The sequence below is a fragment of the Petaurus breviceps genome, unplaced genomic scaffold (genome assembly GCF_028583685.1).
Source record: "Petaurus breviceps papuanus isolate PSGF00001 unplaced genomic scaffold, PetGlider_PUasm1.0 90769, whole genome shotgun sequence".
In the NCBI taxonomy this organism is placed as follows: domain Eukaryota; kingdom Metazoa; phylum Chordata; class Mammalia; order Diprotodontia; family Petauridae; genus Petaurus; species Petaurus breviceps.
Window position 1 is genome coordinate 15,082,070 of NW_027187341.1, and position 25,946 is coordinate 15,108,015.

Genomic DNA, 25,946 nt, shown 5'->3' on the forward strand with positions numbered 1-25,946 from the left:
TCCTTCCTTCCTTCCTTCCTTCCTTCCTTCCTTCCTTCCTTCCTTCCTTCCTTCCTTCCTTCCTTCCTTCCTTCCTTCCTTCCTTTCTTCCTTCCTTCCTTCCTTCTCTATGACTCTATAAACCTTTCTTCAGGAACCTTTGTGAGAATAGACCAGTGTCTGCATTACAATGCTAAGTGCACTAGTAACAGGTTTTGGGTACCTCCCAGACCCATGGAGCTATAATTGTACCTCAGAGGACATGATAACAACCATCTGAATTCAGCTGATAACAAAGCGCAGAATCACAGGCTTCTCTGACATCCAGGAATGATGGGAGGTTTTTGTTTTGGTTTTTGTTCTTTTTTTTCTTTATATCCCCTGTGCCTCGTGGAATGCATGGTACGCAGTAGGCACTTAATAAATGTTGTTGGCTTTAATCCCTACCCATCTGCACCCAGGGTCAAGTTGCAAAGATTTCCTTGCTGCCAGATGACATAAGTGATTTGGGGAGTCCAATGCTGGGAACTGCCAGGAAGAGGCACCACTTGTGAATGAACAGGTCTTAAAGCTCCTTTCTCTGTATCCTGGATGAATAAGCATTTATTACTATGTGCTAAGTACTGAAGATATACATATAAACAATGAGAAAAACAGTTCCTACCCTCAAGGAGCTTACTTTCTAATGGAAAGATTACACATAAAAGGGACCTGAAAACGGGGTTAGGAGAAGGGTCCTATAATGGAAAAACAAATACAGACAGTCAGGATCAAGACCCAGAAAGGAAAGGAGGGGCAAATATGTCTGCTAGGGGACTCTTTCTTCAAATGGAGGATGTGGGAGCATGGAACACATGCCCATGTCCATGAACAATGGGACAGATTATATGTTCAAGAAGGATGAAGATGCTGGAGGAGATTTATTAAATGACCTTCCTTAACAGTAGGGATTAGAATTGTTTTTGTTGCTGAATGGACTCCCCCTTTGGCAGTCAGTCTAGAGAAGCCTATGTACTCCTTCTCAGAATCATGTTTTCAAATGCACAAAACAAAATACAAAGAGGTACAAAAAACCCTGATTATATTGAAATACAATGATCAAAATTAGTTCAGACCTAAGATTAAGAAGTCCTGTTTTTTTACAGAGTGAATGGAATCCATTAGGAAGATTTTATATAGATATACATATATATACACACATGCATATATATTATATATGTATATGTACATATACATATACACATACATACGTGTGTGAGATTCAAGATGCGATGAGGGGTGGGAGGAGAAAGATGAGCGTAACAGGAACATTAAAAAAAATTAGACAAAGGACCTTTGTTTTTTCTTCCCCCACTATTCGACCTTGTTTCTATATTGCCTGTGGTTGAAAATCAGCCAAGCTATGTTTTTCAGCATGGTTTTCAATTCCACATCCCAACCTCCTGGTAAATAGAAAGAGACAGTCTTAGTAAAGCAGAATTTAAGTTCTTTGAAGATACCGATGTTTGTCATTTATGTCTTTGTTTCTTCAACAAAGTGCCCGGAACAAAGTAGGCATTTAGCAAACACTTGTGGATTTCAATTGAATGTGCCAAATTCAATAAGTGAAGGTAGTGCCACTTGCTATCAGGGTAGCCTCGAATAAGTCACTTCAACATGTAAGATGAGGGGGTCAGACTAGACAACATCTAAGGCCTCCTCCAGATAAAAAGGCCTATTAACTCTACTGCTAATTCTGTTTGCTTGAGTGTCCAAGAGCCAGTTGCCCAGCTTCAGGGGTCTTTGTACTGTCCTTTGAAACATCAGTCTTATCATAGTGCTGAATTTGATTATATGGAATAAAAAAGTAAATAAGAAAAATCTCTGAATATTATGGTTGTGAAAGAGTGATAATGCCTACCCAGGGACACTGACATGACCTGGTGAACTTTGAAATACTTAAGAATTCTGATCAATGCTGTGATAAGTTGTGATTCTACCTGATAAAGCATGCCACTCACCTTCTGAGAGACAGGTCTTGGACTCAGGGTGCAAAAAGAAACCTATATTTTTTACTGTGATCAATATGGGAATTTGTTTTGTGTGACTACCTTATTGTTACAAGCATTTTTTTTCTTTTGTTTTCCCCAAGAGGGAAGTAAGGAAAAAAAAATGTAACTAGATAGACAGAATATCTGCTCTGTGACAACACTGTGAAAGCCTTCTCACAAAGGTCATCATCTTCTTCGAAGTCAGTAAGAGAAAGAACACTTGGACCAGTAATTAAGCTAAAAAGGTTAGAAGACTGATGGAAATAGTCAAGTTCAGAAACCTGTTTCAGAGGAAAGGTAAATTTATCTGGGGACATAGAATCAAAGCATTTTAGAGCTGGAAGGGACCCTAGAACTTTTATAGCTTTCCAGGTTACAAAGTGTTGAGTTATACTGGAGGGAAGAAGGGGCTTTTTTTGGCTATATGAAAATCACAACACATAAACTTTACCAATTTGTAAATCTGGTCCTGGGAATAATGATTCCATAGACCGATTCTAGTATGTTCAAGAGACCTGGTTTTTCTAGTTTTGATTTGACTGTTGATATTTGCATGAAAATATTATCTACCTTACTTACCACATAGGGTTGTTGTCAAGGTAAAAAGAGATGACAGATGGGAAAGTGCTTTGAACAATAAAAATATTTTATAATTTTACAAGTTTAAGCTATTCAAATCTAAAGCAGCTCAGAAGGATGGGTTTTTCTCATCAGGCTCCTTTCGTACCTTTTCTCATACCCTGCCCTGTGACAAATTGCCCTCACAATTATTCTCCCTCCCTCTAATCTTCAATCTCTCCTGAAGCAATTCCCCATCCTTGCGAACATGTCCAGGATCTACCCCCACCCCCACCCTGTCTCAAAAAAATCTCCCTAGATCCTATCATCTCCTCAAGCTGTTCCATATTTCTCCTCCTGTTACAGGAGGTGAATTTCTAGAAAAAGCTGTCTATACTCACACCTTCCGCTCTCAGTCACTTCTCAATTCCTGATAGTGTGACTTTTCTCTTCTCCTCTCACCTGAAGCTGTTCTCTGCAAGTTTTCACAGCTCTCTTAATTGCCAAACCTCATGGCCATTTTCTCAGTCCTCATTCTCCGTGACTGCTCTGCAGCCTTTGACACTGCTGATTACACCCTCCTCCTAGAAATTTTCTCCACTAAAAAAAAAGAAAAAAGAAAAATACAGAACAATTTTCTCTTGTCTTTCCTTGTTTGAGTCACTCCTTTTAGTCTCTTTTCCTGAATATTCATCTATATCCTGCTCCCTAACTGCAGGTGTAAGCCAAGACTCTGTTCTGAACCCTCTTCTCTCTCTACTCTCTCTTTGTGGCCTTACCAATTAAAATGAGCTTAATCATCACATCACAGAAAGATTCTTAGGTTTATATATCCAGTCCTAGTCTCCCTCCTGAGCTCTAGGTCCATATCAGTCACTATCCCTTAAGACATGCATATCCCTTAGTCACATCAAATTCAACTTATGCAAAACCCAAACTTCTTCTGAACTTTTCTATTTCAGTTGTAGCTCCAACAATCCTTCTGATCATCCAAGGCTGCAACCTCAGAGACATCCCTGACTCCTCACGCTCCCCCACTCTGAATATTTAACCCTTTATTTGCCCACTCACATGGTCAGGGACCTCCAGTCCAGGCACTCAACAGGTCTTATCCGGAGTATTGCAACTGGCTCCTCCTTAGACTTCTTGCTTCAAGTCTTTCCCCTTTCAAATTCAACTTCTATACATTTGGCAAAGTGATATTTCTAAAGCGCAGGCCTGAAGATGTTGCTCCCCTAATCAATAAATGCTATAACTCCCTATTACCTAAATTTGGGACAAAACACAAAACTACTATTGGGCTTGGTATTGAAAGCCCTGCCCTACTTGGTTTTAACCTAATCTTCCAGGATTAAGCATATTTTCCTTTCAGGCATTTACTAGTCTAGAGAAAGTAGCTTTCTTGATGCTTTTCATTCCTTCTAGCTTCCACATTCCTACACATGGTATCCCTTCGCTATGTCTGGAATGCACCCTCTCTTTACCATGGCTATTTAGAATTTCCTTCCTTCCTTCAAAGATCAGCTGAAATGAGTTCTCTTTTGACTCCTTCCCCTTTTGCAAGTGCATCTCCTTCTCTCTAAAGAATTACCTTGCATTTATTTGTGTATTTGGGAGGCAGTATGAAATGGGTGAGAAAATTGGAGGAAGACGGATTCTGATTCTCCTCCTATAAGAAAAGCTTTGATGGAGGGATGTGTTTCCCTACGCTGAGTTCTATCTTTCCAGTCAGGTATCCTAATGTAGCTCAAGGCCAATGCCCCAGCATAGTTACTGTGGGAAGGAAGCCTTTTGAGGACCACCACCAATCTTCTCCCTGTGCCCTTGATGCCAATGTGGGAATCACAGTCAGTTCCAATAACTTCTAGGCAGACTGGGCTAAAGAAGGTGCCAGAAGGGGAGAAGGTGACTGGCCTCTTTGACAGGGCCTAACACTTGACCCTTTGAAGTAACAACCAAATAGTGAATACTGTGCATTTAATACCTACTTTGTGCTGGGCACTAAACTAAGCATTTGGAGCAGGCACCATGATAATAGACGGCATATCTGGGTAACAGCTAGGTAGCACATTTGGGCCTGGAGAAAGGAAGACTCATCTTCCTGAGTTCAAATCTGTCCTCAGGTACTTATTAGCTGTGTGACCATGGGCAAGTCACTTAACCCTGTTTGCCTCAGTTTCCTCATCTGCAAAAATGAGCTGGAGAAGGAAATGACAAAACACTCTAGGATCTTTGCCAAGAAAACTCCAAATGGGGTCAGCAAGTCGGATATGGCTGAAACATGTTAGTAGGTGTAACCTATGCATTGGGGAAAGATTAGATAAGACAAAGCTTACATTCTGTAGTTTATAAACCTACTGAGTTAGCCAGAAGGACTCAATACAGAAAAGACACATAAGCCTGAGCAATGGTGGGGGCTGCAGATGATTCCCTATTTAGTTTACACAGTGTGCCTGAGTGCTTAATGGGAGGGAGGTGACTGAGGTAAACTCAAGATCTGGGGAAGGTATCCTTTGCTGAAGGAGGAATCCTCTTCCCAGCAATGCCAGACCGACCACTGGCTGAGGCATGAGAATCTTTGACTATTCTCTTCCTCCATTCTAATTTCTACTTCTCAAGACACAGGCAAGCTAGAGAGGAGAAACATTTAGGGGGGAAAAGAAACAAAGGAAGGTGAATATGTCAGCCTCTGAGAATGACACAAAGACTTCTCCTGGATGAGTCCTTCTATGAAGGCATCTCATTAAATACCATCTGGTTCCCTGTGACTCCCTGTGCCCCAGAAAAAAGACTGTTTTCAGAGTTTGTGGAAGTAGCATCCGTGGCAAGGAGAATATAGCAGTCATGACATGGGGAAGTACTACTGTGGGATGTAGGAGATGTTAGAGTTTCCAGCGGACTCAAAGGCACAGTCAGGCAGGAAGCATACAGAGGGTCCCCCTCCTGAACCTTAAGGCTTTTATTGATGTTTGAAATGGAAAACACATTCCAAAATCTTATGGACTTTGGCTTATTTTCCTTAATAAAATTTGCCTTTAATATGTTATAACCAGCAAGCTGGGAATTGGCCATCAAGTGTTTGGATTGTGCAGTGGGGAGATTTGTCCAGATTTCTCAATGGGGGCTTTATTTAACACAACAAAGTATAATTATCGCTTCCACTCCTCCAAGATGTAAGTTGAATCCTTCACATCACAGGGCCACTGAAATTACAATTCGAGAAGCACATGGGTCAGGGTTGCTGGTGGCATTTGGAACATATACAATTTATCTAAATGCCTATTTACAGAAACCTAAGACTATAGGACATTCATTCCAGCCATATAGGGCTGTCTTTGCAGGTCTTTGATAACTCTACCACAGTGATACAGGTCACTTTTCTTTACCTCTTTCCAAACCTGGATCAAGATCCAACCATACCTTGGGTAGTTAGGTGGTGCAGTGCACAAAGTGCCAGATCTGGAGTTAGGAAGAGCCATGTTCAAAACTGTCTCAGATGCTAAAAAAATTGAAGTCCAAATCTGGTCTCAGACCCTGGGCAAATCACTTAACCTTTGACTCAGTTTTCCCATACCTAAAATGGGGCAGGTTGTTGGGAGGATCTAATATTTGTGCCTGGCACATGGTGCTTTGTAAATGTCAGCTATTATTATTTGTATTTTATTTATGTATTTACATATATACACCTATATATTATATGCCTATATATTCATTTTATTTACATTATGTATTTTCATATGCATACATATATAATTTTATAGCTATATTATATACCTATATAGGTATACATGTATGCCCACCTGACCCTACTTGCAGTGCCTTAGCACCAAAACATTCATCTTGTTAAAGTTCAAGATGATGTCCTTGTGTCTTTAGTTATTTCTACTTCTTGAGTTTCCTCCCATTGAGCTGATGACAATTCTGTGCACACAGTAGGCTTATTCTACATGATGATTGTGCATGGTACTTGGTTTTCACAGACTTTTCTTTTACTCGTATATCAGCTCTCAGAATTACTGATTCTCCTCATTTTCCATAATGAAAGCTACGGAGTGAAGCAACCTAAACCTAGGTTTAAATCTGCTACTTGCTGTGTTGTTTTGGGTACTTTGCCTTTCCATGCCTTTGTTTGCATGTAAAGGATTATGGATGTAAGCTTCAGTGCAGAATCAAGCCAGGTTCTGTGAATTCTATTTGACTTTACTTTCACCAGTCAACTGTTATCCCCATTCCAGTTGTCTATGGAAGGACTGAACACCATTTAGGGTGAAGGTCTGGCTCCAGAAAAGCAAACAGAAGATTCTGAAAACAGATGTAAACTATTCTATAACAGTCAAGCATCAGTTCAATTCAGTGAACACTTACCAGGAGCATCCTGTGTTAGGCCCTGGGTTTGTAAAATGAGAGTCCTTTCACTTACATAAGCTATAACCCCATGGGAGAGGCAAGCTGGGCATATATAACTTGATGTAGTTATTCTAATTTTCATTCTAGAGAGGCAGCATTAGTTGGAAAGAAGTGCTAACACTGCAGTCAGGAAGACCTGAGTTCTAGTACTCCCTCTGACTCACACTATTTTCTGTGAGTGACCACAGACAGAACCCTTAACCTCTCAGAGCTTCAGGCAGTCACAGCATCACTGCCCTAACAGCTGGAGAGGGAGTGTCTACACTGGCAAATTCCCCTACTGACATAATCACAAGTCTGGAAGCTCTTGCTTCCTCTTATCACCTCACCCTTCAAAAAAAAAAATATAGAAAGAGGTCCAAGGTAAAATGAGATTTAAAGGAAGGCCCTTTCAGCGATTTCTAATCTTTCCTGTTTAAAATGTTGCTGCTTCCTAGCACTGAAATTACTGTTCAAACCTATACCTGACAGGATACCCATTACTCTCCCTAGCTGAGACTCAATTGAAATGGTTGCCTTCTAGGCTTTTACTTCTTTATTAAAGCAGAAATGCTCTGCCCTGCCTATTATTGTCCTCATTCTGAGACATCTTTCCCTCCTGTGTACTGAACCATTCATCATAAAATAAAAACATCCTTTGTAGTACCAAATGTTAACCTAGCTTTGAGTAAAGTCCAGACTTGGCTTTATTCCTGATTAAAAACAAAAAACTACCCAAAGCCATACCAAACTATGCTTTTCATATTAGATCTGTGAGGAACAAATCGCTATGCATTTTGCCCACATCATTCCCAGTGCAAGGTGAAATGTAACATAAAGCTAATCTCAAGAGAAACCAAGCAAGCCCAGAGATCATAGAATTCTACAATTTTACAGCTGGAACCATAGATATCATCTAGCCCAATTCCCCCTTTAAATATAAACAAGCTGATATTATATAGTAAGTGGAGAATAAAACATTAAAAGCTTAAAACTTTAAATAATCCCCAAAGCTGATGATGAGTGAAATTCTCTGCATTACTTTGGTTCCCCTGGACATTCTGTCCTGCTCCACTCTCATCAATATACAATCTGCTGCCCTTGGGCTTTAAGCATCTGATGTAGATTTTGACCTTCTGAAATCTTCTGACCCAAATGATTTCCTTCAAAAACAGTAAGTTAAATAAAGCAATGGAAAGAATAGGGCCCATTATGGAATTAACAGCTATTTTAAATCTGATTCATTTAAAAATTAAATGCATAATTGGTTCTGGCACTGTATATTTTCCCAACTTAACCATGTGGGGAAATGTCTGAGGGAAAAAAAATTCCCTCTAAAATGAGAAATCTCCTTGAAAAAAATTAAAGATTCAAATCACTAAATCATAAACACTGATTATTAAAACATACCATATGTGCAGGATTTCATTGTAAACATTTAAGTTAAAATTCCTCATATGTTTCTCCTTTCATTACAAGCATTAAGACCCGTACTACCACAAATGATGTCACCCAATGCTAATTTAGCATATTCCCCTTACCAAGTGTGATAATCAATTATAATCTATAATCATTATATTATAATCATCAATTATAAACTAGCTAAAGCAAATTTCAACCTACTAAAGGGTTGTATGCAAGTAGTAAAGTCTTTAGAAACTATTATCTTAGAAACAACACACAGAAGTGTTAACTGTCATAACTAGCAACAGGTTGAAAACTGGCAAATCAGTATTTGGTTTTAAGGATTGGTGGGGTTTTTTTTAATGCCATTTATTTTCGGATGAGGTTTTTCTGCACAATTTTTCTGAATAATTTTTATGAGATCAAATCTTAGCAATTTATTTTAAATTTCAACATAAAATGGAGTCTTTGGGGGAAAAAAAGTCTCTTATTTCTCTAAGTTAAATTTCTATAGACCTGCTCCAAATATTTGGTTAGATCCCTGTAACTAGCTTGCAGAGTGTAGCTCTGGGCTAGGTGCTGGGGGAGATTTGTCAATTAAGTGAGTGTTAATTTCAAGAAGGCAGTATTTAAAAGTCATATTCCACACACTAAATGTCAAGTAGATTTTAAATTTGTAATAATAAAAAGGTCTAAAAAATTCAACTACATAATAAGGTTACGTTTTCCCCCCCGCATTTCAAGCACACAGAGGCAGTGTTCTTTAAAGTTCCTGCAAACTGTAGCTCTGTCGTGGTGGGTGTCTACCAAAAGCATAAAAAAAGATATTATCTAAACAAATGCCAGAGAGCACACAATTGCTGTAGATAATTTTAAAATAAAAAGCATTTCTTACTTCATTTAAAACATGACAAAAAAAAATACAATTCACTCCTTTAAATGTTTTTAAAAAAAAAAAAAGAACTCAAGGCAAATGAGGCCAAGAATAGCTTCCTCTTTGTTGTATTTCTGGCTAGGTGATTTTCTTCATTTGTTTCGCTATCTAGATAGTGCTGAGGCACAAAATCCCATACAGCTTCCCAGTGGTTTTCCCTCTTTTGACCCTCATAATGTACAGAACGGATCCAGGAAGTTTTAAGATTTCTTTCCATGCTCTGCTGGGATGCTTTGGGGCTTGGGAATGCCCGAATCCACGTGAGGGGGCGGGGCTGGTTGCCGGGAGACCGCCTCTGCCCAAGGCTGCTTACAAAGCACTGATCCAGGTGTTCTCCCATCTCCCCTAGCTTTCAATGCAGGAGAGCAAGTGTCCGAAGTCAGACTCGCTTAGAACTGGTTGTTAACCTTTTCTAACACAAGTCTTTTTATCCACATACTTGTGTAAATTTTGAGTCTAAGTTTTTCTGTTCCTACTACAGAAGAGGGTTGAGAGAGGGGACCACTACTTTCCCAACTTCTTTCAATCTCTCTGCCCTTCCCCCTCACTCTCACCTAGCAAAATACGGGAGGGGACCTTTTTTGTTTTTAAATTTTTGACCTTCACACTTAAATTTTTAAGCTCTGGAGGCTGTTAAACCTTCAATATGGAAACACTTGTTTATCAACATTGTATATGCTTTATTGAAAGTTGACAAGCGTCACAGTTAAATACAGGGACTGGTTACAACTGTTTAGAGAACATGCACAAAACATATGCACATAACTACTATACATGTAATATGCAAAAACCCAGGCTGGCAGATTCATTTCCTTAGCTAGAATCAGTCATATGGGGGTGCATTTTAACTGTCTTAACCAACAACTTCTGTGAACAGGGGTTTACTTCAATATTAATCAAGCAGCCAGGGAATTTCAGAAATTACACAAACAGCATAAATCCTCTAAATTCCGAACATTTGCTTAGGTGCATTTTTCTTCATGTAGCATTTAATATATATAATATATAAAAAAAGACTATCCAAACTTCAGATCAGCCAATGAAACAACTAAATTTCATTCTGTACAACCTAAGTAGTAGTTACAGTCTTCTATTTTACAAAATACTTACACTACATACACAATATACATTAGGCAAAATAATCTTCATTGTAAGTTAACCTAGGTCCCAGCTACCTGTCACCTCTCAGTGCTCTAACAGTGCAGCCCGGCCGCTGCTTCTTCCACAAGGTGCATGCACACAATGTGACTGATGCTGCAGGTGACAGTCGTCGATTGGATACTGAGCTACCTACACCCGTGCAGCAGTCCGCGCTGGCTCCTCCCGGGCAGGTCGCTCTCGCGGGTGCCCAGTGTCAGTCCTTGGGCTTCGAGGCCGCGGGGAGGGGGTGCCCGGTCATCGCCAGCATGGGGAGGGGCTGGGGGGCTGCCCAGGCCCCCGGGGGCTGACACGGAATTCACCAACCTAACAAGTTTCTTCAAGCCACAAGCATTTGAGTGTTTTAATACTGGAAAAAAAGTGTCCCGGTGTCTCGGTCCGTCTCCGGCGCGGCTCCCGTGCGGAGGGCGCATTGAAATGGAGGAGAGGGGCAGACGCCTGCTAGTTCATCTCCTGCTCGCTTCAGTCCAGGGGGCTCCGGCCCGTCGGGAAGGGCCATGGCAGGCTACGCCGAAGGTCCTGAGCCCTGCGACGCCGGCTGCGCCGGGGGCTGCGTCGTGCCCTGGGGCTGCGAGGTGGCCGGCGGCGAGCCAGTCTGCAGCTGGGCCTGGAACTGGGCGAGCTGCTCGGGGCTGGCCAGGGTCTTCAGCAGATTGTTCTCCTGCTCCAGCTGGGAGTTTTTCTCTATCAGTTCCTTAATCTGCTCTTTGAGGACCTCCACTTCCTCTCGGACCGCGTACATCAAATGGCTTTTCACCAGATCCTGCAAGAAAGAGCAAAGGCTCACGTTCAGGGGGTGGCGGGGCTCGCCCGGGCAGGCCCGGCCGTCCCCCATAGGTGACCCACTTCAGGCCCCCATGGGCCGGGGCCCAACAATAACGCGCATGCCAGCGGCGCTCGGAAGGAGGGCTCCGACCCCAGGGGGTCCCGGCGCTCGCGCGCCCCGCCCACACGCCGGGCGGCGGCGGCGGCCCAGCCGCCTCCGCCTCCTCCGAGCGCCGGCTGCAGCTAGTTCCGACAGAGCTTGTTGCCGCATTTCCCTCCCCGCCTCCCTCCCATTTCGTGACCAGGCCTGACGTCACAGAAACCTGGGCAGACCTCGGAGCCAATGGGAGCGCGAGATATTTATAGCTCCGAATTAAAGGTTCCGAGTTTGCCTAGCAACAGTGGGCAGAGAATCCCGTGAGAAGAGCCACAGGCGCTGCTCCAATAACAAAGAACAGCCAAGGCGGAAATAAAAAAATAGGAGAAAATCGGGCTCAGGCTCGAAAAACCAAACTTTTCTCCAATGGCCGCAGATGGAGCGGGGCCTGGCGCTGGGGGCCGCTTTTTAAGAGCGTCGCGCTTCACGAGGCCCCTGCAGACCCCACGGGAGTGGGCCGAGAAAGGGGCCCTGCTCCAGCCTGGCTGGGGATGCTGCCGACTGCTGGAGGAGGGGGCCGGCAATCCACAGAATGCACGCCCAGGCGCGGGGCCTTATCCTCCTTACGTCGTATTAAAAGCCCACGTTATGTAAAAGCCTTACATAAAGCGAGGAGCCGAGGGCCTCCTCTCAATCCGCACAGGGAGGAGTGGGGGGCTATGTTGGCAAAACGTGGATTCTCTGCATTTCAAATCGTTTGCCACACCACCGTGAAAAAACGGGTGCACCAATTCAACCCCCAAGACCTCTCCTTTCTAGTGGAGTTTCCCATATTTTAAAAACCCTTTTGGACTGCACTCATAATAATCAGGACATCACATACCATAGCTTGTTCGATTTTGTTGTCAATAGCGACCACACTTGCACCAGAGGAGCTAGAGAGAAAAAAAAAAGCCATCAGTAACTGATTTTTAAAAAAAATACCACACAAAAACCTCATTATTCCACGATACTTATTATCTCTGAACTCTTTTCTCGCTAAGATTCTTCCATAAAGTGCAATGCAACAACAATCTCTTTCCTCCTCCCTCAGTATCCCAACAATTCCCTTTTAGTAAACCACAAAGAGCTAAATTACATAATGCAGGGAAAGCCAGCTCCCCGAAATTAAAGACCTAAGAAGGAAAGACCATTTAAAAATGCTCAAAAAGCAACCCAAATGTATGTCACTGCAGTTCTCAGCATCATCCAAAGCAATGGACAAAGGAATCGGCACTGAAAACATTCACCTGCATTATTAGGGGCAATTCGCTAGTAAACTATAAAGATCCTATCAGCGTCAACATTTACCTGCTGTCAAGTCTCACAGAGGCGTTTTCAGTGCCCAGTAAAGACGACAAGAAAGAGATCGAGAAATGTCTTAGTTGATAAACTCCTAGATCCATTGCCACTGGTCTACACCATTGGGCTTTCATGCAATTGCAGCCAAAAAAAAAAACCCACGGAAAAAAATGCAATGCCAGGCTCCTTGCTCGAGCTACATAAAATCTTCTGGCCTTTCTGCAGAAGAGATGGCAAGTCTGCTTTTAAAAACCACTGAGCTCGAGAGGCGTCGTGGTCCTGGGAGGTTGCTGCTGATGGACTCTGCTGCACCAAGAACTCTAGCACAGCAGCAGCTCCGTCCTACTCCCTCGCTCGACTGAAGACCAGGTCTCCCAGTCTCGGTGCATAATATATGCCGAGAACAACAGCAGCTATTGGCTGGGAGAGCACGGGGAACCGCCCTCCTCCAGCTCTCCCTCCTTCCTCCTCCCGCTCCGGCCGCGGCCGCCCCACCCCCACTCCTCGGCAGTTCCTTAGGGATGGGTCCGCCTCTGTATCCCGCTGGGGGGTGGGGTGGGGGGTGGGGAAGAGCCCGATACCCTAATTGTCCTCTGAATGCCTAAGAGACCGCCGAGTTCAGCCAAAAAGTGACAAGTACGGTCGCTGAACGGCGGGATCGGGGGGCGCCCATGTGCTTACGTTTAAGGCCGCGCTGACTAGCCCGTCCAGCGCCTCGGTGCCCCCCGCCCCTCCCCCCGCCTGCGAGCGCCCTCTGAGCATGCCCGGCGCGGCGGGCTGCCGCCGGCGCTGCGTTCTGGGAGCCCTACTCCGAGCGGCTGCCCGGGGCCTCGTGGCCCCTTGGCCTGACCCCACGAGGCGGCTGGCTAAAGTCTCAGGAAAAAGCCCCCTCGGGCCCTGGGCAGCAGCGTGGGGGCCGGCCGGGCCTGCGCCGCACTCCTCCCTCCTAAGACTTTTTTCCATTACCTGCAAAATCCCAAATTCCCTACAGCTTCGGGCCAAGCCCCTATGGAGAGGAGGTGGTGCGCAGCCGGACACAAAGGCCCGGGGCAGACGAGGAGGAGGCGCGGCCCTGGGGCGGGAAAGGGGGGGGGGGGCACCAAGACCGTGAATCTGCAGGGCCAGGCCGCATCCCCCAGCTCCCCGCCCCCCACCCCGGCCTACCCTACAGCAGAGGAAAGGACAGGGGGTCTGAAACAGCACTCCGGGCTTAAATCGGGGTCTCCTCCCAACCCAGGGCAAGAGGTGCTGGTTAAAGGGCTGTACAAAGACTAAGGTAGGCCAAGCACAAGTTCCCTTATCACTTCAGAATATCTGCAGATGTGCACCCCACGGAGAAACAATTTGGTTTATAGTGAAGTGTAAAGTTAGTTTGGAAATAGAAAAGGATTATAAAGTAATCTGAAATGCAATAGTCAAAAGGATGGATTTCACTTTACAATACTGCCCTCTGCCGGCCGAAGACTCTATGAAGCAACACCCACAAACAAAATGAGGCAAGCTTATGCTGTCCAAAAAGCCTTCTTAGAAATGGGACAATGGACAACAAATGCTTTTAAAAGGACATTCCATAAAACACGAGCTTGTGCCACCATCACCCACCCCCCCCGTTTAAAATAGGTATCTTCTGACCCTGAAAACTTATTTCAGAGATACCACTCTAGTTCAAAATGTTCAAACATTTTTGTAATTCCTCTTTTGGAAATGCTTTTGAAGTCTGAGACATACTTAAATCAACCTGTAGGAAGGCCTACTAAGTGCAAGAATGACCTTTTAATATCCTCACTGCTGACAGATCTTTGTCCTTTAAGTGTGTATCTGAAAGCTGGTGAACCAAGTAGTTTACAGCAGTCTAGGTAATATCATTTGCAGCAAAACCAAAACCTAACAGCAATGTGTGACATAATACAGGGTTCAAAGTGATTAGAACATCAAAATTTAACGTTTTTTAAGCCAACCTTATTAATTGAATCACGCCTTGTACATGCTACAGCATTTCTTTTGGATATTGGATATATATGGGTAGAATAAACATGTAATATGCTCACATCAAAGGTTCATGGATAGATCTGCAAAAGGCCATAGAGGTAATCTAGTACAATTTCCTTATTTTACAGATGAGTAAACTGAAACAAGTTAACCCAAGGCCACATTACAACCAAGCTAGCAGGATCTGATGTTAAATTACAAATTTCCAATGATCTCTTAACTGACAAATCTGATGATCTTTTCTCAGTCCTCATCCTTTTTGACCTCTCTGAAGCACTTGACACTGTTGACCACCTCCAACTAGTCTCTCTTCTCTGGGTTTTTGTGACAGTGCTCTCATTTCTCTTCTTACCTGTCCAACTACTTCTTGTTCTTTGTTTTATCATCATCCATATACCACCTCTGAACTGTGGGTGTATACCCCAGGGCTTTGTCCTGAACCTCTTCTCTCTATATACTCTCATGATTTCATTAGCTTATATGGGTATAATTGTCCCCATGCTGATGATAAAATGTCCAGCCCCTGTCTCCCTCCTGAGCTCTAGTCGAGCATCATCAATGTCTACTGACGATTTAAAACAGGATGTTCCATAAGCATTTCAAACTCAATTAAGTCTAAAAAGAATTCATTATCTTTCTCCCAAAACTCACCCCTCTTTCAAACTTCCTGAATACTGCTGAGAGCACTACCATCTTTTTTGGTCACCCAAGCTCACAAACAAAGTGTCACTCTCAAATGGTCTTCCTGACTCAAGCCTCTCCTGATTCCATTCCATTCCCCATGAAGAGCAGAATGTCACTACCAAGTGATTTTCCTAATTTGCAGATCCAATCATGTCACTCCCCTCCTCAATAATAATTTCACTGACTCCCATTTACCTCTAGAATCGATTCTGTTCAGCATTAGGAACCCTCCTTAACCAGGAACCTGTGCTAACTTTTCTAGTCTTAGTACACAATTAGCCTCTTTCAATTCTGAATATACAGCCTAACTTGCCTTGTCCCTCACATGGAGTACTCCCATCTCCCTTCTAAGCCTGAATTCCTCATTCATGTCTACCTTTTAGAATCCCTAGCTCCTTTTAAGACTCAACCCAAGCATCTAATGAAAAGTACATATGTACATGCTATCTGTCTCCCTCAGAGAAACTGAAAGCTCTCTGGGGGTAGAAACTGTTTCACTTTTGTCTTTGTGTCTCTAATGTCTGTCCAAAAACATGTATTTAATAAATGCTTAGTGATTTCTTGGTTATAATTTATCAAATCATTAAAAAAAAAACATTTGGAGCTTTAAGGTCACCATTTAATCATATCTGATGCAATCCTCAAGTTATAAAATTCCAATACCAACAAAACTTTTTCTTGACATTAAAATAATGATCTACTTTTATTATGAAAATTTTTAATAATATTGATTTGTCTTAAATTAATACAAATTAAATGCTTTCTGAAAAATTTTTCAAAAATCTAGATTTAATTTTTGTTTCTTTGCATGTATTTGATCCCATATTCAGATTCAGAGACAAAGATATCATAAGGCTTTTTTTTTTTGCTAGCAATTACTAAACTGCCTATTACTGTATTTTCAAAGCAAATGTTCAATCATGGAGTTGTTGGATATGTTTAAAAGGACCAAAAATCTTTTTTCTCTGTCAATAAGTATTTGTATTTTAAAAACGCAATTAATATTTATAAACCCTCAACTTGAAGGAGGAATCCTTACAATTCCCTTCCCCAATTCTCTAATTTTCTGGGCTATTTTTACATAATCTTTCCCCTGCTTTTATGAAGTTGTCCACAAATGGAGACTATACAACATCACATTTCTACCCCCATAATGTTTCGCAGATTGCTAAGTTAGGTTGCAGATATGAATGCTGAAAAATATAACTTGAAAATGAGAATGGCCTAGATAACCTCTTGAGGTTCTTTCTAACTATGAGTTGTAGAGAAACCAAGAGGAAGTGATGGACTGGGCTACTTTTAAGTTGTAGAGCAATTTGGCTATAGGAACAGAATCAGAATCCCAAGGCCCAATCACTCATCCATTTACTTACTAAGTCATTTTGTTTAGTAGTCAAATCATCATGATGCTAACACTAGCTGGCAGTTTAAAACAATTTAATCTCATAAGTTATCAGAAACAAAAAATGAACACAGAGCTACATAAAGTTCAGAAACCAATCTGGCCTATTTACAAATTGTTACGGCCACCCCTTCCCCCCATCCCTTAGGGTTTCTTTCTTTTTTTTTTTTTAAGAGTTGGATTTTTCTTCTATGTATTTCAAAGGACGAAATTGTAAAGGTAGAGGAAGTATGGTTTTAAGTATTTCAGCCTAAAGAATACAGCTCCCTTGCCCCCACCCCTCTACTCTTAAAACATGTAATTCACAAAAAAAGGAGATTATACCTTTAAAATTGTTGTGCTACAGCATATGGCTATAATTTATCACCTTAAAAAGCTTTTATTTTAAAAGGGAAGTTAATATTAGGTGGAAAAAGAGAAAAATGCACAGAAAGATTAAAAAATTCACTAGGTAGAAAATCATTGGTTAGGAAGTCAGGGAACTTGGGTTCTCATCACACTTACTGTGTGGCCCTGGAGAATCTGCTTAACCTCGGTTGGATTAAGGGCTCTCTTATGTATCTTTTCAATTCTAAAATTCTAAAACTGTGGGATTAAATTTGATTTCACATTCTGTAAGATTATTTCAATTTATAAACTCCTCCTAAAAGTTAATTACTTCAGTAGGGGGAAATCAGCTTGTCTGATAAACTCCTAGTGACCGGTTATTCAGGCAAACAAAAAGCTCAGAGAAGGGCTTTTCCCACACAACTGTGACTGTGCAGTGTTAAGCCTGGCTGGGAGCGGGAGGCTTCGACGTGTTAAAGGACCTGTTCCAGATAAACAGGTCCAAGGGCAGTCAGGACTCAAACCCAGGCCCTCTGACTCCAAATCCAATGCCCTCTGCATCATACATTCTTGCAGAGTTTATTAAATTTTAAGTTACTAAAGCAAATCTTGAGTTTGAGTTTAGGTTTTCATCATGTTTTTGTTATTATGCTTATCTACAAATTATGCTAATAAAAATCACTACAGCCAGAAAATTACTATTTAAATCTTTATGTGCTAGAGCTTGCTCACTTATATGAATGGCAGAGAAATTTTAAAAAACCAAACAAACCTTTATTAAGCAACAGTGCCTTGGGAATTAGAGAACCTGGGTTCAAGTCCTGTCTTCCCCCTTTCTAGATAACCGTGTGATCCCTGGGTACCCATTCATTGACTGAGGCTCACTTACTTGCTTATCTATAAAATGAAGACTCTGATTCATGTTTCTCCAAGGTGACTTCAGTTCTGACAGTCTATAAGTGTTAGGCACTGGGGACATAAAGATAGTCAAAAAGCACAGAATTCTGGAGGCCATCTAGTTCAATCTGTATCTGAAAAAGAACTACCTGTTTCTACTGTACAATATACCTGATAAGTGGTCATCCAGATTTTGTACGAAGCCTTCAAGTGAGGGGTAATGTCATCTAGAGTAAGGAGATGTGGGCTGACCAGACAGAGTATCCCATCCTTTGCTCCTAGATGCTTTGCCTTTTTTTTTTTGTGCACCCTGAGATCAAGTTAGTGAAAGCTGTTGTAACTCATAGTAGGCTTGCAGTCTTCTAGACCCCATAGATCTGATCCAGAGGAAGTGCTGCCTGGCTATGTCTCACCCCTTCATACTTGTGAAGCTAATTTTTTTTTAACATAAATAGGAAATGTTACATTGATTCCCTACTATACTTCATCTTATTAGATTTCAGTCAGATGTCAAGATCTGTTTGAGCTCTGCTTGCCATCCAGGATATTAACAAGCAAAAACTCCCAAGGTATGGCATTCCTCCCTGTGCTTCATCATGGAGTGAGAGTGACCCGAGGTTCCTAAAGGTTCTTTCAGTAAAGCAAGGGTCTGGGCTAGGGTCGATATTCACCATAGGAAGACTAGCCCAGACAGATGTGAATGGGCTCATCACCAGTTTGGCCACAGAGTGATGATTTTTCAGTTCCAGTAACTACTGAAGACTACATATCTAAAAAGTTGTAGGAGGGCAGTGGTCTATCATAGTGGAGCGTGTACTGGGAATGAAATCACTGATTCTAAAGCATTTCCTCCTTGAGGACAAGAATAAGGTTCAGAGTGAGATACTAATTACTTGTTAATAAGGCACAGATGTAACTTTTGAGTAGCCAGAGAAGGAGTCATCCAGTCAGTAAAAGGCCTTTTGTTTCTCCTCCCTTTTTTCATCATTCATTCATTCAACTTTCTATTTTGTTGCTCTTTATCCAGCATCTCCACTAGAGAAATAGTAATAAAAGAGAGGCTACTCTGAATATGTGGCTGAAGCCATTAATGTGACAAAATCAATTGACCACTGAGTATATACGTAGTGCCCACTCCATAAAAGAGGGGGCTATCAGTACCTCTGTTGTACAGGATTTTTTTAGGGGGAGAAGAGAGATAACATAGGAAATGGGATAAGAGAACAGGGAAGGTAACTATTACTGTTCCTAGGCAAAGTTGTGAAGTACATAAAGGTTGCCTTTTTTTTTTTCTCTCTAGTCATTCCATTACAGACATTCTTGCCTGTTACTGTGATGGCTCCCCTTTAAATCACCATCAGGTGGTCAGGACTTGCTTTCTTTCAGAAAAGGCTCAAAGACATTCACACTACAGTGTAAATAACTAGTAAAAGCATAAAACCATTCCTTTCAAGTGTATTTACTCTTACATAGGGGTAAAATCCTTAAACTAAAGAAATGGAGCTCTCTAAAATTTCAGGTATCCTAGGTGTGGGAGGTGCATGCGTGTGTGCGTGTGTATGTGTGTGTATATATGTATGTACATAGTTTTAAAAAGTACAGTGCTTTACAGATCCAATCATAAGAATGACAACTGCAAGGGATCTTAGAGGTCATCTAACCCAACCCCCTCATATTAGAGATAAGAACAAGTACAGTGAGGAGAAGCCACTTTCTCAGAGTCACATAGCTAGCAAGTAGCAGGGTGATGGATTTAAATAAACTCAAGTCCTTTAACTCCGAATCCAGCATCCTTTCTACTGCACCAGGTCCCCAAAGTCACTTATGGGGGATATCTCTGGGTTGGCTGATATCTCGTGGTGACGTTTCTTTTCCACATCTTCCAGAGGTCCACAGCTTTTTCCAGATACTTTCTACATTAAAAGAAAGGAATCAAGGAACTTCCCTTGTACTCAAACCAGCAGGAAATACAGCTCTTCTTAGAAAAGGTCTAGATGCTGTCCAGATTTCAGCCCACAAATGAAGTCAAATAGCTCCCTAACAGAAAAGACTAGAACAGGCATTTCCTCTACTGACACACTCCTGTAAAAGCTTCCCTTGACTAGAGGCTCATTATTGCCTATCCTGCAGTCACCCCAGCTGGGTCTCTTTCCAATGGAAGATGGAAGCTACCCTCCCTCAAGATTCCACACCATACTTTGGTAATTAGGACCACCAGTGACTCAGTCAGCTGTGTCTCAGTTTACTCCCAAAAGGCAAAGACAACACATTTTGCAAATTCAGCACATTTCCTCTTTCAAAAGGGATTGATCCTCCTTTTCAGGAGTGTTTCACAAGAGGGTCAAAATTACATTTAATAAAAGAGTGCTTGGAGACACCACTCAAAGTGGATAAAACAGTTTAGCAGTTGGGAAGAAATTTCTAAAGACACCTGCAGCTTTTTCCAGAGACTTCATATGTTACCAGAAAAGAATCTGGGAAACTCCTCGAAACTCCTCTTCAGCTCTAACCAGTGGATCCAACTCTTTCAACAGAACAGACAGGTCTTGCTATAAAAGTGCTAGATCTCATCCAGATTTCGTCCTGCTGATTTACCCCCTCAGTCACTTCTGTGATTATCTTGCTGTCTCATTGAATTATGAGTAATCTTTGACAAAGGGCTAGGTGATAACTGAGAAAGTTTAGATAAAATATTCAATTTTTACCCTTTTTATTCCCAATGGGATTTATGAAAGGAACTGTTTTATTCTCCCTTTTCCATTCCAGGGCTTATATCTGCAAATATGCCATTAAGTCTAAAGTCTGAAAAATATGAATATTCATTAAGTAGAAGAATGTTTAAGTCTTCTCAGGGCTTACAAGATACATGCAATTTTACTAAGTTCTTATCACTTAAAAACAAGTTCTTGTCACTTTAAAACCTTATTCAAGCCTATTCTCCATTACAGGTTTATAAAGATGACTCCACTCTGTTGACCTCTTGTGGTCAATCAGTAAACAGAATATTAACTGAGTAGCTTCTGTATGAAAGGGAATGTGCTTGTCTCTGAGGGATATAAGAGTAAAAGATACAAGAATGTCATGGAGTTTATAATCTAAATAGGGTCACATATTTCTGAAAAGATAACTATTCAAACATAGCAAAAAAGTATCATATAAATGGTCATTCTGCTATTAGAGTTCAGAAAAGGGACAAATTACTTTGCTGGGGGAGAAAGATTTCATCCAAGGGATGGTCATTCAGTTGGGCCTTGAAGAGTGGACAGACAGGGGATGTGCTCCACAGACACTTGATTAGTGAGTTGAAGTATGTAAATAAATGGGGCTAGGAAAGAAGACACCCTTTGGCTTGAGTGTTAGGTTTGTGAAGAATAGTAGAAAGTAGAGCTACAAAGACCGGGGGCGGGGGTGGGGGGACGCCTGCACAAGTGGCATTTACAAGAGGAAGAAATGAGTGGTTGGGGGCATAGCTTGTGTAGTAATAGGGCGTCAGGAAGGCTTAGGAGAGCCTGCTGGCAGGGACGACAGTTAGGAGGCAGCAGGAGTAATGAGCATGTGAACATACAGGAGGACTCTGTGTACTATGTAAGTGGCGCTGGGAGATGCTGTGACTGAACACTGGGAGGTGAGGGAAAGGAAGGAGCCAACATCCCTTTCAACAAGAATAAATGACTATTAAAAAAAAACAGAAAGAACACTGTATTAACCCCCCCCCCCAAAAAAAAACAACTAAAGCCCAGATTTTAAAACTAAAAATGATTTGGTTAGAACTCAATTAACAATATATGCTGTTTTAAACAAACCAGAAATAAAAATCGATCTTTACAAAATGCCAGTTCAGGGGTGAGTTTTAGTTTTACAAAAGATACCTGTTTTATAAAAGGATTCATTATAGGATCCCTTCAAATAATGAAAACCTGTAAAGCATTAATGAGTCAAAAATCTGCAAAAACCAAAGTAAAAAACCTTACATATTTAATATTTCTAATAAAAAATTACTCAACATTTATTAATTGACAATTGAGGAAGGTTTTTCAAACCAAAATGTCAGTGTTGATAATGTAACCAAAAAAGTACTCATCTTATTTACAATAAAAAGATGAAATTCAAGAATTGTTATGGTCTCTCTGGCCTCTACATTAAGCATTTGGTGTCTCACCGAATTCTAGGCCTCTTCTGAGGAAAAAGTTTTTTAAAAGTAGGACAGTCTAGGACTTCTTACAAAAGTTATCCATACTTGGAGATAAGTTCTGGAGGTCCCAGCAAATGTAAAAGTCTTTGGTAGGTGGAAAAAAGACCTCAATTACAGAACAAACTAAATGTAAACAAAAGAAAATACAACTGCTAGGATCAGGTATTAAAACAAATTAATAAAAAGCCAAGTAACAAAAGAGGAAGCAAAAGGCTGACACTGTCCAATTTTATGTTAGAAAATCTTGTAGTTCTAGAAATACTGAATAAATGAGACTCAGTAAATTCCTCATTTCTTTCTCAGGCTTTCACCGAATTTGCAATAGCTACTCTGTCTTCTCTTTCCCATCCTGACCTCTTGGTGAATTAGGTCAACTCTACACTGACCTCTTCTTTGGTCCCTTGCCCATTATCACCCATCTGATCTCTCCTTGCCTCAGCCTTGGACCACTCCCCCCATCCTACACACATGCTGGTTGAACAAAGGTGTATAAAAATCATGAAACTGCTGTCCAGGTTCTCTACAAATTTTACGTAACTTCAACCAGATTAGATTGTTCTTCTATCACCCTCACTCTCTCACTTATCTTCAATCCTTGTTTATAGGCAGGAGGGATACCTTTATCCTCACAAAGACCTTTCTTGGTCCATACATCCCCTGCTAGCTATTGTGACATATTATTTCCTCTTTTGTGGTTAAACTTCTTGAAAAGGCCATCTACTGCAAGTACCTCCACTTATCTTTTCACCTTCTTCACTTTACAATGTGGCTTCCAATCTCATCATTCAACCAAAACTCCCCTCTGCCAAATTACTAAAGATCTCTTAACTGCCAAATCCAATAGCCTTTTCTCAGTTCTCATCTTCCTTGCCTTTGACTTTGTTGGTCACCCTTTTCTCCTTGATAAGCTCTTCTCTTTAGGATTCTGGGATACTATTCTTTCCCAGTTCTCCAACTAACTTCTTTCTGTCTCTGCTGGATCTTTATCCAGGTCACATGACTAGACACATGTATCCCACAGGCCTCTCCCCTGGGCCATCTTCCTTCTTCCCTCTACTGTTTTGCTTGGTGACCTCGTCAGCTCTGATAATCCTCAAATCTACTCTCCAGATTTAAGCACTCTCCTGATCTCTAGTCTCTTTTCTATTACTGCCTACTGAACACCTCATACTGAAAGTCTTAGACATCTTACACACATGTCCAAAACTGAACTCATTCTGCTTGCCCCCCCCGAACTGTCCCCTCTTCCTGACTTTCCCGTTACTATCTGTGAACTGCCATCTCCCCAGTCACTCATACCACAACCTAGGTGTCATTCTAGACTTTTCGCTTCTTCTCAGCCCCCATATCAAAACTGCTCCCAGTTTCTGCTGAATTTACTTTTGCAGCATCTCTCCCATATACCCTCTTCTCTCCTCTGACAGTGCCACCAGTATGCTTAGGTCCTTGTCACTTGATCCCTGAACTGTTATAATAGCCTCTGGTTGGTCTCTTTACCTTAACTCTCTCCCCACTCCAGTTCAGCCTTTCTTTAGCAGTCAAAGTGACCTTACAAAGCCCAGGTCTGACCACCATCACCTCCCTTCTCCACAAATTTCAGTGGCTCCTATCACGTTTAGGACTAAATATAAGGCCCTCTGTCCATCAAAGCCATTAATAACTTGGTTTCCCCTTACCACAACCCTTCCTTCCGAACCTCCACCCCCAACCCCCGGGGATGTACCCTGGGATCCACTAACACTGGCCTTGAACAAAAAGCTCCATCTCCCGGCTCCAAGCATTTCCTTAGCTTCCCTGTGCCTGCAATTCTCTCACTTCTCATCTTTGCCTCCTAGCTTTCTTGGCTCCCGTCAAGTCCCAGCTAAAAAGCTTACCTTCTACAGGAAGCCTTTCCCAGACTCTCTTAATTATAGTGCCTTCTCTGTGTGGATTATCCTAAAATGTGTCTTGTATATCTTTTCTGTACATAGTTTTTTGCATGCTATCTCCCCACTAGGCTTTGAGCTTTTTGAGAAAAGGGCCTGTCTTCTGCCTTTTGTTGTAGTCCCAGCACTTAGCATACCCAGTGCCCACCACATAGGAGGCATTTAATATGTGCTTGTCAGTTTACTGACTGGATGATGATCCTGTAAAGGGGTCACAGTGCCTGGTCTTTCACAGATGCTCACTGACTGACTGACTCCTCTTGGTTCAGTCACTTCCTGTCATGAAAAATCCTCCACGGCCTTAGCTCAGAGAATCACACTTTTAGCCTTATTAACTTTCACTAAAAGGGATGAAAAAATATGTTGCTAAACACACAAAATGACCAGAAACTGAGTAAATTTTTATTTGTAACAGTGTCCTCAAATTGAAAGGAGAAAGAGATGCTGCTCCTTCTACAGACAGCTAGGTTACTGGGCTGGAGAAGGTACTTCAGAAAGGCACACATATGGAATGGGTCAAAATTACCAGTCATCCAAGTTAAGAACTTTTGTGAAGCTGCAAGGGCAAAGCATAACAAAAGCTGGTTCCAAGGTTAGGAATCTTAATAGTTTATCTTTGTTGTTGTTATTAAAAAATAGATTGTTGTTGTTAAATCATTCAGTTGTGTCAGACTCTTCATGACCCCATTTAGGGTTTTCTTGGCAAAGATACTAGAGTGGTTTGCCATTTCCTTCTCCAGCTCATTTTACAGCTGAAGAAACTGAGGAAAACAGGACTGAGTGACTTGGCCAGTCGCACTACTAGTAAGTATCTGAGAGCAAATTAGAATTCAGGATGATAAGTGTTCCTGACTTCAGGCCCAGCATTCTCTCCACTACACCCCCTAGCTGCCCTAGAAAATAGACACCGCCTACCAAATACAGTGTCAAATACCCTGAAATGAATTTCCAGAAAATGCATCATAGTGAGATGCACAGAAAATAGATAATTTCCCCCAGCATGCTATCTCACTTAATTGTATTTGAAGTTACCCTTTCTAGTAAGACAAAATGCTGGACTGAAAGTATGTCTCTGGCCGTTAAGAGATGCCTGAGTCACTATAGAAACCATGGAACGGGAAGGGAAGCCTAACAAGAAGAACAGGAGAGGTTCTGCTTAAGAGATTTTCAAGTAAGTGGATCAACAAAACACACAAAAATGATAAAAAGCCAACACTCTCCGCCTTGGCATTACAGCCTATCAGTTTCCTAATGTGCTGATTATTTCCAATAATCACCATATTAGTAAGTTGTGAATGGAATCCTCTTGTTCTTGGTGAAAGCAAACCTTAAAATTTAGGAAATATATTTTATTTCTTCCACCATCACCACTGCTCACCGGCCCCATGCCTGATCAACACCACAGCCTCAATTAACCAATCCTTTAGAGGACAAAACATTTCTAGTAGTCATTTGGAACATGAAAGGTTTTAAAGGAAAGGCCACTGAATCTGGAGTCAGATGATCTGGATCTAAGTCCCTTAGTGCCTTTCAGTCCTGAGGCAAATCACTTAACTACACGAACCTCAGCTCCATCTTTGAAAAGACATGAGGCTGCATTAAAAGGGCTCTTAAGTCAAGAGTCTATGAACCAATGCTGGGTACATGGTGGCACTAGGGGCTTCCAAAGGAGTAGGCATCTCACAGCAGGAGACAACCATAAGTGTACATTTTGAGCTAGAAGTGGCCTTAGAAGTCATATCTAGTTCAAACCCTTCACTTTACAGAAGAAAATAAGGTCCACATGTTAAGTAACTTGCCCAAGGTCACAGAGACAGTGGCAGAGCCAGGATCTGACTTCCAGTCCTCTTACAATCGGGTTCTTTTTCTATCAGGCTT

At 41.7% G+C, this 25,946-nt stretch overlaps 1 protein-coding gene across 1 annotated transcript; it reads right to left on the reverse strand.

The window, feature by feature from the left end:
• Positions 1-9,947: 9,947 nt before the first annotated feature.
• LOC138146661 (TSC22 domain family protein 1) lies at positions 9,948-13,047 on the reverse strand. The gene is made up of 3 exons (XM_069068704.1): positions 12,662-13,047; positions 12,195-12,246; positions 9,948-11,212 (listed from the first exon to the last, which is right to left on the reverse strand). Exons 1-3 carry the CDS (start codon positions 12,784-12,786, stop codon positions 10,955-10,957), a joined length of 435 nt encoding a protein of 144 aa, XP_068924805.1. The 5' UTR covers positions 12,787-13,047; the 3' UTR covers positions 9,948-10,954.
• Between the last annotated feature and the right edge of the window lie 12,899 nt (positions 13,048-25,946).